An 18123-nucleotide genomic window follows, 5' to 3' on the forward strand; every position below is an offset into this window, starting at 1 on the left:
GAATTTGTTCCAGCAAAGTCAAGCTTAAGAAAATAGACATGCAAAAACATGAAATCTCTTAATCCCAAATGTGAAATTGGCTATAATGGTAGTTGAGATCCTCAGAGGTAATCCTCATTCTTTAGTTTCTAATAAGAATTGTGACTTGACTCAAAATCATAAACCATTTACTTATTCAGTAGAAGTTAAGGAGGAATTTTAAAAAACCCTCTTTAGAATACTGTCCTGTCTGTGGGGCATAGCTGTAAATTGAGACAACCTTAAAAGGTTAGTTATCCAAGTTAAATAGTTGGGCTTTGACTTCTGTGTATGAAGATGATGCAAAGCTCAAGCAGGAGAGATGAGGCAAATTGGTACACTTGAAAATCCTACATGCTTCACCAGACACATAGCACCTGTATTTTTCTGTCAGACACAACCGAGACCCGTGGTCATAAAATGTTGAAGATGTATTTATTTAAATGTGTTAACTATGCGCCAATACCCTCTCCAGTACATTGAAACTAAATGAGTGGATGTACAATGAAACAAATTCATCAGGGACATAGGATTTAAGATAATTTGATTTACTTGTGATTAAAAACTCACACGGAAATGGTTGCATTAATTCTAAAAATAGGCATAAAATGCAGACAACACATGATGACAAGAAAAAATGAGACAATTTTTTTCAATTGTATATGCAGTATGACAGTATGTTACCCAATGCAGTGCAAGATCCTGCTGTCTATGTGTGTCCCCTTCACATAGTACGAAAGACAGGGGACTGAATGTGGGGTGGAATGGTTTGTCATTCCAGCCCAGCAGCTGTGCTGAGTTTAGACAGCCATGCATAAGAAGTGGTGAATATTCCAGTCCTAAACTGGTGGTGTAACACAAACTGTCAACCTTCAGACAATTGACTGTTTGCCAACATAAGCCACAGGGATTTATTGATGGTAAGAAACTTGATTTGAGTAGACGTGGGTGGTAGCAGCATGCTATTTTTGTCATTTTATTGATAGAAACCTCATTTGGATGAATTGGAACTCATGCATCAGGGATAATGGTGACTTTACAAACCTAACAGACAAAATTGATTAAGTTCAAAGGTGTAAAATTAAGATGAGTTAAATATCAACTGCAGTTTATCATTATGAGCAGTATTTGCATCTTACTTGAGGCCTGTGAAGGTAACAGCAGATATTGCTGGCTGCCTGCGCGGTCAGTAGCTTTGGTGTCTCTTCAGCAAGGTGCTTGTAAGTGCCTTTTTTAAGTTTGTCATTCTGAATTTTTAATGGGTGTTATTCAATGGTCTGTTTGGCCATTACAAACTAACATTTCCTGGAGGGACTGAATAGAATAGAATAATCCTTTAATCATCCCAGAATGGTGAAATGTATTAAAAAAACTTCAGGTCAGGAGAAAAAAATTATAAATGAAAATAAACTTGACTCTATTACATCAAATTTCTTTTTCTTCTTTCACAGGGAAAAATGTTTCAATGTTAAAGTCATATTATTGTGTGCACATATGATGTGATATCTATTTCTCCACCACTGTGCCTATTATTGTAAACGCAAGCATAGAATCTGTCGGCCTGAGACAGACATCTAGGTCCGGTCACATCTGACCAATGCTAAGTCTCATCATTTTTCAGAGCTTCCCTGATGAAAACATTGCTGTTGTCAAATATGTGATGACTTTGACGGAGCGAAGAGACTATACACTAATCCCTCTTAATGACATATTACGCTAACAAGTACTCAATACAGTTCCAGGAAAATGTTTACATGCTTCATCAACAAGTAAGCAAATAAAAGATGTCAGCAGAGGACACTGTTATCTGTGATAAGAATTTACTGGGTCTATCTTGTTTCCAGCACTCCATCTCTGATCCTCCACCTCCAGGTTGGGCTGAAATCAGGGGCAGGTACGCAGCACAGTTTCAGGCCGGAATCTTGCACCTCGTCATCGTGAGCAATTTGCTGTCCTTGCTGGGTTTCCAAAGTGAAAACCCGCTCAGATATCTAAAAAGTAGAGGCATAGGTCAGCATTGAATAAGCATTATTAAGTGTTACCCAAAACGTCCTTATCTTGCTCTTGAGAAAGGCAAGGCCATGTCCGACCCCAAGGAAAAGTTGCCTTGAAGCTGCTTGGTCTCACCTGATCACTGATTCCAGTCGCAATGTGCCCCACTTTAACTCGGCGCATTTCTCTGATTTGGATACTTCGCCTGTTGAAGTCTCTGATGCAGACATACACCCCTGGGCAAAGAGAAAAAAATAAAGGATTTTGCTATATTCACATAGGTATGGCATTGAAAAATATTCTGAGGAGAGACATCCATCTTTTATTATTTCACCTTCAAAACAGCAGGTTTGTGATGTTTGGTTGTGACCCCAAAAATCCATATTGATATCCTGTCCATCTGTCAGACTGTTGCATGAGCACACACCGGAACTGAAGTCATCACCTGGACTCAGAGACCAGCGGCCGGAGTCCTGGATGAGACAGTAAATGAGTACGTAAATAAGTAAATGATAAGTTGTTGTTTTTTTTCTATTGTTACTTTTAAATCTGTTTTTGTTTATATGAATATGTCTGTATGGTGCCTTTGAGTGTTGAGTAAAGCACCTTAAATAAAATCAATTATCATTATTATAATTAAAGTTTTGCTAAACTACTTTGCATCCAGCCTTTTCAAATACCTTTAATTATGACCAAGAATACAACATAGATTGAAAATGCAAGTTTGTTCTTATCAAACATGAATTGTACTGGTAGTACCTTTTTGTCCCACGGGTCTCGGTTTGAATAAGGATCACTGCTGAGACAAGACAAGAGTTGCTCCTGCATCTCAGCAGAGTGCAGCTGGGATAGGCTGCTCAGGTAAAAATCTGAAAAGAAGAAAAAATCTGAGAAGTCAAAACCTCATATATTTAAAAAGCCTGGCCGTGAAGAACGCTGATCGGAATCACACCTCTCTCCAGTTTACGTAGCTCAAGTTCTGGCACGGTGGTGATCTTCGGTTTTGGCTCCGAGATAAGAGTACGTTGACAGAAAGACAACCCTTTCTTTAACTCGGCACAATCCTCCTCCTCCTCATGGTCATCGTCATCACCAGTCAGTTCCTTTACAATCCCTGCTGTGATGACCTTTTCAACAGGCTCTTCGTGTTCCTCTTTTTCACAGCCAGCTCTGCTGTTAGCGAATTGCGGGAAGTAAGGAGGTTTGTTGGGAATATGCAGGGGCTTTGTGTATGATCCCCTCACTGGGCTCTTCAGCCCTTTCACTGCAATATCAAATATGATAGTTAGAAATCTGTCGCCAACTTACATGACTTTAAACCAATGTCAACACTTGAGCCCCTTGCACACGTACACAGTAAACATGAATTTATCTAGGCTTTTCACAGATGGGTTTTGTGTCTGTGTTTAAGGTATTTAGGTGACTTAAACCAGGGGATGCAAAAAAAAAAAAAAAAAACTCAAACGTTTCTCATGTGTGACACAGAAAATTGTATGTTTTACATGAGAAAGGGGCTCAAGGCCGGTTTCAAATGAAGTGCAACACTCGCTACCTTCTTTAAGAGCTCTGGAAATTTTTTCTTTCAAGTCAGAAGCGGAGGCTCTTTTGATTGGATCCTTTTGGAGCCCCGCCTGAAGCACTTCTGCCGTTTGGGGGCTGCAATCAGGTGGGATCTCTCTTACAGGTGGAGGCTCATTAGCAATCTGTAACCGACGTGACATATATATAGTCAAGCCGTGAGCGGACGAATGAAAGGTATGTAACGTTTTGTTGCCGTCTCTGACGATACCTTAAGGAAAAGTCTGCAGGTATAGTATCGCGTCCACGGTTGACACCCATTAAGCATGTGCAGTAACATACAGCAGCTGCTCCACACATCTGCTTTGGCTCCACGGGGTTCCCCTTTTACTATTTCGGGGGCCATGTGTGTCTCTGTTCCTTTTAGATCTGCATGGAATTACACAAGGAGTTGAGCTAGGGGGCAGATTCATTCCACCTCTTAGGTGAAAGGTTGGGCTTCTTTTTTTTTTATTTTTTACCTTTGGACCCACTGAGGCTCTGGCCCTGGTTGTCAAGTCTCTCTGCATGTCCGAAGTCACACAGAAAGGTGTCTCTACCGTCCTCCGACAGCAACACGTTGTCAGCTGAGGGGACACAAGCGAGTCAAGTTATCTTGACACCGTTAGTTGTTCTCAATGGAATCTGGCTCGTTCCCATGGCTTATGCAACAAGGATAAGACGACATCATGGAACAGAGCAGCTGCACAGGCATCAAACAGAAAACACAGGGCCAAAATGAGGCCACTCAGGCAGCTGCCGTTGAAAATCATACATTCGGAAGGAATACAGGATGTAGGAAGAGACCAGATGAGGATACAGTCTCGGGCTCCAACGTATGGTTTTCATGAGACTGTACTAACACCAGGTGGCGCCTGACACCCAGTCACACTTTTGAATCCTCCAGTTTTGATAAGTTTCTTTCTCTTCCTCCAACTTCATTCTGAGAGGTTCTCATTCTTGAGTTTCCTGATCACTTTCATCATTCTATTTAGCTTTTCTTTCACATCTCTTCATGTACATTTTCTCCCTCTAGTCTTTCAATAGCTGACTTCCTGCTTCTCGTCCCATCCCCACCCCCTCTTTCATTCTCCTTCTCCTTTTCTGTCTTGCTCTCCCGAGTCCGTGCACATGCGCTGTCGCGGCCCAGCAGTGAGTCACACTGTGGGAAATTCCCAGCCTGCTGTCTTCTTTGTGGTAGTCTGGTTTCACAACACAGGTGCTGAAGATCAAATCTAGACTGTATCAGACTGTATCATAAATATGACATTTGTGTTCCACAGCAGCTGGTCAAAGACCTCCTATGAGAACTAATAAGATTTCTTATTCTCTCGGCCAGTTGATTTTCCACCAGGTACAACAACAGAGGAGAGTCCAGTTGACCAAATCAGTTTTATGAAATTAATATTCTAAGAGGCCTTCTATTCATATTATGATAATTCATTTTTTGTCATATCATATGCAAACATGTTAAAAGGTTGGTTCATTGAATTGAACAAAGAAATGTATGTTCTCTTGTCTCTCATACATAGATAACTGTCAATAAGGTAGACCTGTGAATTGACAAAGGCTGGGATCAGACGGACACAAACCACAGCATCAAACAACTTGACCCAGTAAGATTTGTGTGAGACCTATAGCTTGGCAACAAAGACCAAGCGGATGGAGTCGGTGAGTGACTTGGAAATGGCGTTTGAATTGGCTGTTTCTTTTGATTGATGAAAAGTCATGGACGCAAATGCTCTAAGGCTGGAATTGCGGGCAAATGGCAGTTGAACTTCATTCGATATATTTCAATCGCGTGGCTGAAGAATTCACTGTCATGGGAAAATTAAAAGAAAATTCACCAAGGGCGCATCTTTCATGTTTTTTCTGTAAGACCTGAACTTAAGTGTGCATTAAAATGACACTTTGACATATTCTTGCTGATGATATGAGGATGTCAGTATACACATGACATTTTAGTCCCTCATGAAGACATCATCTAACTACATTTGTCGAAGAAGATTAGCATTGTGATGATCAAAATGTGTGTCACAACTGCAACATTACTTAAAAAAGGTACAATTACCTACTCCTAAAACAGCGCAACCTTAGAGGTCGTTTTTTTTTAAACTTACCTTTAATATCCAGATGTACTACTTTTCTTTTCACCAAGTACTCCAACGAAGTTGCGACTTGCAACATGTAGTGGAGACTTAAGTCCTCTGGGACTCGGCCACGCTGCGAGATCAGCTGACCCAGGGAGCCTGGAGCGACAGGTGGGGTCAACGTTAGGCCTCGTCCCGATTTGTCCCACATATACAGGAGCATCTGAGTGTACTATTCCCTCCCTGCCAACGCCTGTCAAAACAAACTGTCTACAAATGAAGGGAAATGGTTGCATGTTGGCATGTCTCAGCCATAATCTCTGGAAATTCATTTATAATGTATTTATAGCACCAATACCTCCAATGGAAACTCTAGTTATGTTAATAGTAAGCCTACTACTAATGCTTCAGAATTCACTTTAAACCACTGCAAAAGTGAACACAGATAGAGTGTGGCGTGCAAAAGGCTCGTTTACCAGATTTGTAATCCATTAAAAGGAAAACATAAGGTCCCTCTCTGACCACTCCGAAGAGCTCCAAGACAAGAGGAGATCTGAGGGCACTCCACGCACCCACCTCCTCACTACTGAACCTCTTCAGGGCAATCTGTGAGGATAGAAAGAAAACAAGTGAGCCATCACTGAGGCTTAGTTTTTTTTTCCAAAAAAAGAAACCATGGGTGTTTGTTTACCTTTTTTACAGCAAATCTGAAACCTGTGTTGACATCTTGAGCGCTATGAACTTCGCCATAGGAGCCTTCTTTGATAAATTCTGAGAGGACGTACTCCCTCCCCTCCCGATATTCAGAGTCCACTGGCTGGATTTTCTGATGAGGGGAAAAATAAATAATATAAAAGCATCGTGCTTAGTTGACTAAAATAAACCTCGAGGTTACAGACTTAAGACACAGATGGGAAGAAGTAGGACCAACTTCATTGTAAAAGATTATTCCCTCGTTGCTGTCAGAACCGTTTGATGAAAGCTCATCTTCCTCCTCCCTCTCGTCCTGCTCCACGTCTTTGAAAAAGGGCCCAGCATAGCACGGATCCCCCTGACTGACGCTGCCCCTGAGGCCTGCTAGAGCCAGGGAACAGTCTCCCACGCTGCTGAGGGAGTCACTGTCCTGCTCGTAGGAGTGGAGGCTGGAGAGGGTGCAGGGGACCTGGTCCCCCCAGCTCAAGGGTGAACAGCTGGATCCTGTACTGTAGATCTTTTGGTTGTAGAAGAAAGGCACTCTGTCTTGCTCTTCCGAGCTCCCAAGGCTGCTGCAGCAAGAGGAACTAAGGTCGCTTCTCCCTCTGAGAGACTCTTCCTGCACAGGAGGTACAGAATGGATCGGTTTATATTCTCAGATGAGGTATTTTCTTCATGGTGGATTTTCCTCACCAACGACTGCTTTCTGCAGGCAGAAAATACTGGAGCTCACCTGGATTTGGACCAAAGAACTTCCACTCTCCTGCTCAGGGACCCCAGAGGGCACTCTATGTCTTGGCTTCTGCTGCTGCTTCTTCTTCCTGTCCAGCTTTTTCTTCCCCTTGCGCTTTTTCCGGGCCTTCTTTCGAGGAGCGAGCGGCGTGGAAACATTGCCGGGCTCCTGGACAGAGGCCATGGTCGGACACGCCACATTGTTGTGCTCCGAAGACGGGCTGAAACAAATTCAAAGATTCGATATCAATTCTATATTCGGCTCTGGATTTCAGGGTAGAATTTTAGTAAACAAATATGGAGCGTGATTTGTCAAACCTGATGGTGAAACACTTGGAAACATAGGAGCGTTCAAGGCAGGATGGACTGAACTGTTGGGAATCTTGAGTTTCACCTTAAGAAAGCACAATTTGAACATTAATGTTGCCCTCTTGAAAAATAGATTCAAAGTGTTTTTTTGTTTTTTTGTTTTCAAAGATTGGGGATAATTACATTCGGCCTGAGCGACAACTGTTGAGGTCTTCAGTGGGAACTCTCCAACTTGCTCCGCAGTCCCATGTGTCAGGAGCTTATTTATCAGAGGGCTGAAACACGCTATGTTGTCTAGTTTTGCGTCCTTCCCCTGCTCTTCTTCTTCCTCCGTCTCCTGCTCTGTGGCCGAGCATTCTGGGTACGTCCCCTTCAGCTCAGCTTGGGATGACCCGGAGAACGGGGCAGTCGAATTGAAAATCCTCTGCCTCACCGCCATTTCACCTGTTGGATCTCAAGAAGAAAAAAAAAAAAGCAAACATCGGTGAGTTGGGTGTTTACGAGTGTTGAGGTAAGAACACCGACAGGCCAAGAACAACGATCATTATAAGCTTGGATAAAATCTGTTATTAAAATAACTAATGTATTCCAAGTTTAAAAAACACACTTGCCAGAAGTCAAAGGCAAGGCTACTAAAAGAACATTCTCGTCAAAAAACACCCTCTTGGTGGAAATCGTAAGAATCGAGAGATGCTATGCATTTATTCTTAAAGTTTCAACTGGGTGAGGTTAAAGTATTTCATAAAGTAGGAAGGATTTTAACCACGATTAAGGGGGGCCGATCGAGAAAAAGGCAGAAAGTCGAAGAGGAAGTAGAAATGTACTCAAAATGCCGAATTACTGTGAATTGGTAAAATGACGGTGATTACGGATCAGGTCTGCGTTTGATATCCCGAGGGATGCGCTCACATCTCCCATCCAACATCGTGATGCAACATCTGCACCGATACAATGATCACAACATGATTTTCCTCTGTCCAGTCAGGTTTTCTGATTCCATTACTCAGTCTCTGCCGGCTCATGGTAGATTTAAGTGCCAGCTCCGTGGAAACAAATGAAGCCGTGCCATTGAAACCGCTCGCATCAAAGTTCTAAAATAACTCCAACACTAAATCACTCCAAGAGTGGCTTGCAAACCGATGTTCATTTGTAAATTAATAGGAATTATTAGATAATGTTTTAGCAAATGATACTCAGGCCATCTTAACCAAGATCTAATCAAACGGCCAATATATTTTTTTTTTCTTTTTAACCGAATTGCATCCTCGTCAGGAATGACTCACAACCACTCAATCCCACCTCCTCTTTTGCTTGTTTGCCCCGTCACCGTGTTCCTAAATCAATGCAGGGCTGGGAATCCTTTCTGGAAATGTTTTACAGCCGGGGAGCTCCAAGATTGTCACTGAAAAACCACCATTTTCTTCAAAAAGATAAATAAGAGAAAATTCCAATACCAAAAACAGCAACTAGAAGCAATTTTAAGTACATCACAAGCACTGGACATGTCTTATTTAAAGATGTATTTATAAGTTATTGCTAATATGGTGTCATTGCTGAAGTATAACTTTGAAATAGTTGGACACAGTTGTGAGGGGCTAAGACTAAATCAATGGAGCACCAAAGTTCCTATTAAATTAAGGAAAAAGAAAAACAAACTTAAAGACTTTCTCAAAACATTAATTTGCAGTAAAATATTGTCTCAGTTGAACGTCTGTGAAAAAAATTAAATGAAAAAATAAACTTGAAATGCGACACTTGAATAAATTCCCTCTTACAGCTTCTCATCGTTGCCTGGAGTAAATCCCTTCCAAAATAATTTGATTCTACTCCCTGAACTTAAATATTTGAAACAGATCGGGTTTTAATAGTTTAATAGTTCTCTCCTGAACAGTTTTACTAAAGAAGTAATATCAAGTCTTTCTGCTGCCGTCTAAAGCGAGTACAATGTGCTGACAGAGACAGAAAATGAAAAAACTGGATCGAAACTCCGGCTTTCATTGACACGGAAAGACACCTCACTCGTGTTTACTTCTCTGAGGCAAATAATTCTTTTAACTCCGATGGACTGAGGAGGATCTTCTTGGCAGGGAGGTGCACCCGCTTAGGTGCTACTCATAAGGACGTGATAATAATGCATGTGATAATATACTGTATCCGATCGTGTCAAAGACGATCAGCAACACGGTGTTGGAAAAGAAAGAAAAAAACAACACTGAAACTCTGTGGGTTTTGAAGTGGATTATACAGGAAATCCAACCCCCTCCCCCCTCCTTGTTTTGACAGTTGCAACTGTTAAAACGGCTCCGCATTTCATCCCACTGGTTTGTGAGAAAAAACGCTGCAGCCAGTTCTGTTTGCACATGACCCTGGCACTAGCTATTACCACAGAAGATACCAGTATCCTTAACACGAGTGAAAAGCAGGGTTAAATCTGACTTCGCATAAAGGAAAAAGGGTTATTTACCAGTGCGGTTCTAATAATTGCAGTATTTGAGAAGCTGACATCAAATCCAGCATGGCAAACAAGGTCTCGATAAAAGCCCAGGTAAAGGTTGCAAGCTGTGATAACGGCTTTACCTTGTGTGTCCTGACATCACTGACAGCAACACTTGCGTGGAACAAAGCAATTCAACTGTCACTTCCTTCTTAAGCCGCAACACCACACCCCGGGCGAATTTACGTAGAGAGGAGATAGAAAGGGGGCGGGGGGAGAGAAAAAAAAAAAAACATGGCCATGAACATGAGCCCCCGAGCCGAGGCTGAGGGCCATGTGGACGTACCATCGGATGCCCGTCTGGTCTGCTGTCTCTCAAATGCCAAAAGCGAGGTGCTCTGGGAGGCCCCGGGGTTCGTGTTCGGGCTCTACTTCTCCTTCTCAGCTCGATTTTGGCTCCCAGCCAGTCGCAACGGAGGGGGGAGGAAGGGGAGGAGGAGGAGGAGGAGGAGCCGGCTGACTTATGGGAAATGGATCTCCACTTCCCCATACCCTCCCCTGCCCTCCCCTCCCGTCCCTCAGACAGGACCGGGCCTCGCTCGTTCTCCGCTCCGGCTCGATTAGAGGAGAACATGTTCGTTACGCTTTTGACGGCGAATATTGATGTCAGATGTTGTCAAAAAAAAAGAAAGAAAAAGTGGCAATATCAAGTCCGTAATCAAAAACAGGCAAATGATGAATCAGACGTTCGCCAGTCAGATCAAAACAGAACTCAGACGGGCTCCTACACGACTTGACAGCAACAGTTGCATCTCCATGCTATGTCATTCATTATTTTGCTTATTTGTTTCATCATTGAGCAGCATGAGACACTTAGTCAAATAAAACCTAGCACCGAAACCCACAATATGGTGAAAAAATACATGCCGGTTGTCCTTGACGGCAAACTCTTTGTTGTTATAGCAACAACAAGACAAGCTCCCGGGTTATATTTCTGTGACTTCCATGGATGCCGAGAACTTTTTCTCTGATTCTGGGAAAATTCACTTTGTCCAACGGTGGGGTTTCAGGTCCATTTATGCCAGACTGATTTATTGATCATTGAGATATTTGACTGCTGATGACATGGCCGATCAACAGCGCTTATTACCACAAAGTTGATGTGCCATTCATACATTTGGACCGCGACAGCGCAGCGTGGCCGCATCCCATCGCGATTCAAGGATCCAACAAGACGCGTGCGTATCACCTTTAGTGGCCAACAGTAAACAGAAAATGCCGAGTGAGGAACAAGAAACTCAAAGAAGCAAACAGAAAAATAATTTCCCAGTTGTTACCGTGCATCACTAGAGGAAGAGTAACCGATCATAGTTAAGTAGTCTCCGATTATTTGTGGGTCAACTGACTAATCAGTTGAGGTCTCTCTGAAATAAAACAGCAGTGATTTACCATCATTCATCATCATTTACCATCAAACAGTGTCAATATAAGTCAGCGTAAGATTCTCAAAGGTCGCATCTTTTTTTCCAGAATCAGAGGGCTATAAAACAAAAAAACAACAAAATCTTTCAAGTATGTGAACCTGAAAAGAAGGAAGCTCGCTGGCATAGCTCCCCGAAGAGACGCGATCTGGAAGAAGCCGTTCGGCCACACAGACGAATGAAATTCTGACACCTCGGGTTTTGGGGATGGTGTGAAAGGACGAAAGGACGAGGAGACGATTCTCACGACAACCTCCGGCACTCACGCCAACAGTTGTGTTATGATAACATTCACTCAGCTTCATCGATTCGGGTGTCTTATCTTTACCTTATCAGAGGCAAACAATAAGCTCCACTTGTCTCAGATAAGGGATGACCCAAAATTCCAGGCAGTATTTTGAAGTTGTTTGTTTCTTTAGTTTCTCTGTCAATGCAGGAAACAGCCCGCAACCACCACAGAACATCAAGTCCTGACATATGTCATGTTCTAAGACCTCAGCTCCTGCTTTTACTCACTTCCACCGCAGAGGACTCGTTCAGATATTTTCACAACGCTCTTGCAGCGCGGTCAGGCGAATCCTGAAGGTCACTGTTCTGTTTGCCGGCTCGCAAAGGAGCCAAGGTGCGTGAGAACTTACATAAAGTGTGGCCAAAGGGGTTTTTACGTGGTCACAACAGGGCGGGGAGTAATTCAGGTCAAAAACATCTGGGCCACAGCGAACGTCCAAGCCTACATGTTTGGCTCATCGAGCTGCGTGCCAGCGGGACTCCTGGAGAGTGTCAAACGGCTGTTAGAAAGGTGCCTACTTTCTCTGCGCGTTCGAACTCAAGTCCCGGCGAAGACCACAGACAGTTTGGAATGACAGGATAGGACGCGGACGGTTTCTTATTGAAAGGAGACCCACCGGGGCCGAAACCACTTAGCTGTAAATGCAGCCCAGGAGTTTGACTCGGCGCCAGCCTTGGTGCACGACCAAGTCGTCGCGAAGGGGAGATGCAAGAATGTGGAACCGGGGAACCTACGTGACTCGCTTTCAATAAGAGCGGTGGCACCGTCTCAAAAATATTCAGTGCAAAGCATTCAAAGGATGGAAAAAAACGTAATAATGGCGTAATAGGAAACAATACAATCACCATTTGGGGATTTTCAAATGACCATAGCTGTTTTTCTTTTCCCAGCAAGGTTACTGGCTAGTGTAGCGAGGGGCCACTATGGATGGATCACGTGTATTCATTGGCCCTGAACGTGTTCAAACTCCAATGACTCAAAGTCTGGTGTGTCTATTTCTGGTTCTTCTATTGAATAATAACATTTAATCCAGAGAAAACCGCAGAACATCCACAGAAGGCTGGAAAAAAAACAAACTGGAAATGTGTTCACGTCAGGCATCGAGGACGCAAATCTGAAGCCCAGCTCCACATAAAGGATTCTGGAGGCGCAAGAAACCCGACTTGCCAGTTCCGAGTCTAGGAACGGCAGTTTCCACGCCGTGGGCCGGATCTGACCCGGGTTAGGGCCGCTTTCTTCGGCCCGCTGTGTAAAACGTTCATAAGACAATGTAAAATCGGCATGTGGACGTTTTTATTTTCCATTTGGAAACAACCGAAAGATGCGTGAACGCATCGGGGTGCGTTCCCTTCCGCGCAGCCAAGCGCAGTCAGCCACGCCATTTCACGAGAACCCGTGAGCCGATCCACGGAGCTGCGTGGCGTCTCACGAACAAAACACACACATACACGCACGCAAGCACACGCGCGTGGATCGTCAAAGTTTCTATCCTCTGTTTTTCTTTAAAGGAAATGTTTTTAAAGGAAATATTAGTAGTAAGACTGCACTTACCAGGCTAACTTGCGTCAGTAGGCGTCGGCGGGAATCATACCAAGCTCGGCCCGCCTGCCGATACACGCACGCCCGACGCGGGGACGCGCACAGGAGCGGAAACAGCGGACAGCAGACGGCGCGACAGTTCCAGTTCCTGGAGAGTTAACGTGAGGTTATCTGAAGGCTCTCGATGATCTGATCGACAATCGATATAATCGATAAGCTTCATTTCTGAATTTGGATTTCTTTAAACGCGGATCGCGGGGTTTGAGACCGAGCCAGGCCGGGACGAGGCTCCGTGGGAGATGCGTGGAATTGCGCTTCGCTTCCTGCTGGGATCCAGTGGATCCAGGGCGCTTTAGAGCGAACTTGTTTTAGGTGTCAACATACTTATCTCAAAGTGTGCATTAAAAGCGTCTTTATCCATAAAGTTAAAATGTGTACACGTCTGTTTTTATGGCGCCCCCTTCTTCCTCCCAAGTGGGAGTTGTTTTAAAGCACATATTAACCTGTTCAAACAGAGGAGGCTGTTTTCGAGCGATATTATATTTTAAAGATGTCTTGACTTGTAACATGTGTTTTTCCTCAGGGGAAAGAGGCATCATTTTTTTTCTGCTCACTGGCTGCGACCCATAAAGGTAATAGTTACCTAATAATTGGAGGACCCTCAAAGTATCCAAGGAAAATAGACCGAAGATAAATGATCGAAGCATCATGGCCTTTTCCCCAGAGTTTTTTTTTATTTTTTGTCTAATGAGCGACTTATTGTTATTAGATATTTGGGTTGTTGAAGTTTGAGGGGCGTGCGTTTGTCCCTCTGCAAGTCACCTTTCATATTCCGAGCCATTTCAATTGAAACAAAATAGAAATGTCCAGAATGGCCTTTCGTTGTCCCATCATTTAGTATTAATGTCATGATTTGGCAAAATGATCTGTTCGGCTCAGGCACTAACTTTTTCCTCATCCTGGGTGTTTATGTTTACCCTCAGGTATTATTTTGTGTCCCCCTCTGAATTAAAAAAATAAAATAACGTAAATGAGAAAATCACATTTAATCTGAAGTTAAATATATTCAGCTGTATCGCGTGTGCGCCCAAGTCTCTCCTTTCTTGAACAGACAAGTTATCTTTAAGTACTAAATGTTCAAATCCTTGTTCTTCTCACCTCTTTAGCGCACATTGAGGCCTTTAATCCTCAGTTTTATTATTACTTTAGACTCACCGTCGCCTGTTCTTAACAATTTTTCATATATAGGAAATAAAATGTATTGATGTGTGAGAGAAAAAAAAAACAGAAAACTTGATGACGTTATTTGCAGTGACAGATTTACCACACGATGGCGCCATAAACCACTGATTGAATGATTCTTCCATCAGGTCGTGGTTCACGTTGATGAATATAATCGTGGCAAATGGATTTAAATGCAGATTGAAAAGCCTTTGGCTTGGAATTTCTGTAAAACATTCATTTTCAGTTGGTCCTTGTGTGAAAACAGGTGCTGTTTTCTCAAGGCTACAACAATTATTTCATTGTCCTTATTTTCCTTTAGGCTGCTCACTTCAAGGGTCACCACAGCATATCATCTTCCTCTATCAAACTATTCTTTGTATCTCCTTCTCTTACATCAACTAACTTCAAGTCCTCTTTGAAATTCAGATGTGACCGACTGCTGAATTAAGCGGTGTCTATTTTCCCATTTTTCCAATGACCTGATTAGTCATTTTGACCCATTTCTTAAAAAAAAACTTATCTTACATCTTCTCCAGCCCTCAGGGTCGCTGGAGCCTATGCCAGCTGTCATCGGGCGAGAGGCGGAGTACATCCTGGACTGGTCGCCAGTCAATCGCAGAGCCACATATATAGACAAACAACCATCCACTCACTCAATCATTCAGGGCAATTGTCCCAATTTTTTTCCAATTAACCTGCATGTTTTTGGACTGTGGAAGGAAACCAGAGAAAACCAACGACATGCAAACTCCTGATCGGAATCGAACCAGGGTTCTTTGTGCTGTGAGGCCGAACGGCTAACCACTGCGCTGCCAAAACAATGACTTACCTTCATCCACCCATCTTCTTCCTCTTATCTTGTTTTTTTTTTAAATTAATTTTATATTAGTATCAAATCCTTTGTCACTGTAAACTCAACAAGTTTGCATTCCCGTTGCTGAGGGATTAATTGTGATTTTGCTGTAATGGTTTCTGAGCCATTGAACCAAACAACGAATCCAGACATCAGTTGATATACCAATTGATACTGGAAACAACTCATGATAACTTTATTTTTCTATCTCACTCAAGTTTCTGGATGCCTTTTAGAGCATGGTGTATAAGGAAACCCAGTGAGCAAGGGTAGCTCCTGAGAAAAAAGGGTCAATCCATAGGTGTTTATTAATTTAAACTCTGGGAATGTATTTAACAGCTGAAATCCACTGAGCTCTCTGGACTACATATTGAGTCAGATCACTTACACATTGGCTGTTTAAAGGACTATCTTTGGGATTGCAAATTAATATTACAAAACAAATTCCCTCTCAGGGATGACTTTAATATTTCTTATCTTGAAATGTTTGGATGTTTGACCAGAAACTAGTAAGTCCCATTTACCCTATGTGATGTCATATTCTTCTTCTTGTATTACAAATCACATTCCATGTGATGTGTATTCATGTGCACACATGTAACGGAGCCACCCACACCATCCCACACAATGTGTTTCCACTCATCCAAGCGCACCATTGCACCATCCTCTTCTCCTCACCTGCACAAAAATGATCTGTTATTACATCTCTTTAGTTTGTTGCACCACATTTCTTTTAGTTTCCCTGTCAAGTATTTACATGCCTAACCTTATTAAAATCAGATAAGTCGTTTTTTCCCCAGAAAGGGGAAATTGCATTTGTATACTGTCTTTAGCAGTATGAGCAAAATGTCCAACATATGGACATCATGAATGTGACTTCTCCTCAATGTGAACCTGGGTGTTGCTTTGTTTTTGTCCATTATAACAGTCAAATTTTGTAATAATTCTTCTTCTTCTTCTCTTTTCGGCTTTTTCCTTCAGGGGTCGCCACAGCAAATCTACCTTCTCCATCTAACCCTATTCTCTGTATCCTCCTCTCACACCAACTACCTTCATATTCTCTCTCACTACATCCATAAATCTTCTCTTAGGTCTTCCTCTAGACCTCTAGACTTCCTCCTCCTGGCAAACAGCATCAGCTCCAAAGGAGCCTCCCCATCTCCTAAAACCTGGACACAAACACAACCACGGACAATCCCCCCTCCACCACATCATCCCATCCCCCCAAGCACAGACATGGTCACCACATGCCTCCCCTCCCGCTGCCCACCGGAAGCTTCCACAGACACCCCCGACTTTATCCCTGCGAGCATTAACTTACCCCCCCCCCCCACACACACCCACCAGCAGTCCCCTCGGTCAGTATCCCCCGACATCACCCCCCCCCCCCCCCGCCCCCCTGAACAGTGATGCAGACACTCCCCCCCCCACCCTCTCCCCAACCATGGCCTCACTCTCACCTCGAGCCAGGTGCACAGCGAGTTCTTCAGGTTGAAGCAGAGCCAAGCCAGTGGGCCGGACAACATCAGCCCCAGGGTCCTCAAGGCGTGTGCTGGGCAGCTTGCTGGGGTCTTCCAGCACATTTTCAACCAGAGAGAGGTTGAAAAGGTGCCTCTGTTGTTTGAAAAGGTACCTGACCTCTGCAAGACCCCCCGCATTGTCCCAGTACCCAAGAAGGGACGCCCAAGTACTCAATGACTACAGGGCGGTGGGACTAGTGTTACATGTCATGTAGTCGTTCGAGAGGCTTGTACTCCAGCACCTGAAAGACCGGCTCTCTGCTTCCCTGGGGCCTCTGCAGTTTGCGTGCAGGTGGATGCAATCATCTTCTTCACTTCTAGGGCCCTATCCCACTTTGAGGGTGCAGGAAGCACTGTGAGAGTCATTTTCGACTTCTCCAGTGCCTTCAACAGCGTCCAACCCACGCTCCTCAAAGACAAGCCGCTGAGAACATACTGCCTGGATCCTGGTCCAGACGTTACCGCTTCTGCCTCAAGAAGGCCCCTGGTTTGTCTCTGAGAGGGGGAATTTTCTGTGTGGAGTCTCCATGTTCTCCTGTGTCTTTATGGGCTTCCTCTGGGTTCTCTGGTTTCCTCCAAAAATCCAAACATATGCAGTAGGTTCATTGGAGGCCCTAAATTGCCAAAATATATGAATGTGGAAGTGAATGGTTGTACGTCTCTATATGCATTCCTGTGATCGACTACCGACTGGTCCAGGTTGAACCCTGTCCCTCGCCAAATGACAGTTGGAATAAGCACAAGCTCCCTCGTGACCTGACTGCAGGATATGCAGTATAGATAATGAATTAATTAATAATGATTAACAATTATAATGCACCCTCCCTCACAGTGTTGTGCGAACAAGAGGAAATAAGAGTAGGACATAATGAAATATCCAGTCATTCATTCATTGTCTATTCTTTAAAATGTAAAGTCAGTAGATAAAGACTACTGCTGTACTGAAGCGTGTGTTTCTCTCAATACTGTTGATTATAACAGTGTCTAAAGGAGGCAGAAATACATGCAACAAATAAATCTACATTTTTCTTAATTATTTAATTTGTAATTATAGCATTCAAATTTTTGTGAAGTCAGTCATTGTTTTCTACCACAAATGGGTAATAAATTACATTTTAACAATACAATTCCAAAATATCGGCCCACAGAATAGTGGCAGACGGTGATGTCCATAATCGTTTTCCACTTGGTCGGCTCAATACACAAAATGTAAATTCGGTATATTTATCTGTGTCGACATACTTAGTGAGTACGGCGATGGTCATGTGACCGGAAAACAGTAATCCCCGTGAAAAAATAAAAAGAAAACAGATCATCCATCTCTTTTGTAAAAAAAATACATTAACTGTTACTTTCCAAGAGAAAATAATCAAAATAATGATTCATCGTTGC

General features: G+C 43.2%; 1 protein-coding gene across 4 annotated transcripts; it reads right to left on the bottom strand.

The window, feature by feature from the left end:
• Positions 1–430: 430 nt before the first annotated feature.
• map3k14a (mitogen-activated protein kinase kinase kinase 14a) lies at positions 431–13383 on the bottom strand. Of its 4 annotated transcripts, none has more exons than XM_086175757.1 (16): positions 13147–13383; positions 7575–7844; positions 7401–7476; positions 7084–7303; positions 6589–6969; positions 6349–6483; positions 6134–6263; positions 5688–5816; positions 4050–4154; positions 3800–3957; positions 3563–3713; positions 2963–3274; positions 2770–2879; positions 2345–2483; positions 2146–2246; positions 431–2009 (listed from the first exon to the last, which is right to left on the bottom strand). In XM_086175757.1, the coding sequence occupies exons 2-16, from the start codon at positions 7828–7830 to the stop codon at positions 1848–1850; spliced, it is 2565 nt and encodes an 854-aa protein (XP_086031883.1). In that variant the 5' UTR covers positions 7831–7844; positions 13147–13383; the 3' UTR covers positions 431–1847. The 4 variants fall into 4 exon arrangements, with proteins under 4 accessions (XP_086031883.1, XP_086031885.1, XP_086031884.1 ...); XM_086175759.1 differs by lacking the exon at positions 13147–13383 and adding an exon at positions 10172–10267; XM_086175758.1 differs by lacking the exon at positions 13147–13383 and adding an exon at positions 9969–10098.
• Positions 13384–18123: the final 4740 nt, after the last annotated feature.

This window comes from Fistularia commersonii, chromosome 28 (genome assembly GCF_037954325.1).
Source record: "Fistularia commersonii isolate RoL2024-O1a breed Wild chromosome 28, RoL_Fcom_v1.0, whole genome shotgun sequence".
Lineage (NCBI taxonomy): Eukaryota > Metazoa > Chordata > Actinopteri > Syngnathiformes > Fistulariidae > Fistularia > Fistularia commersonii.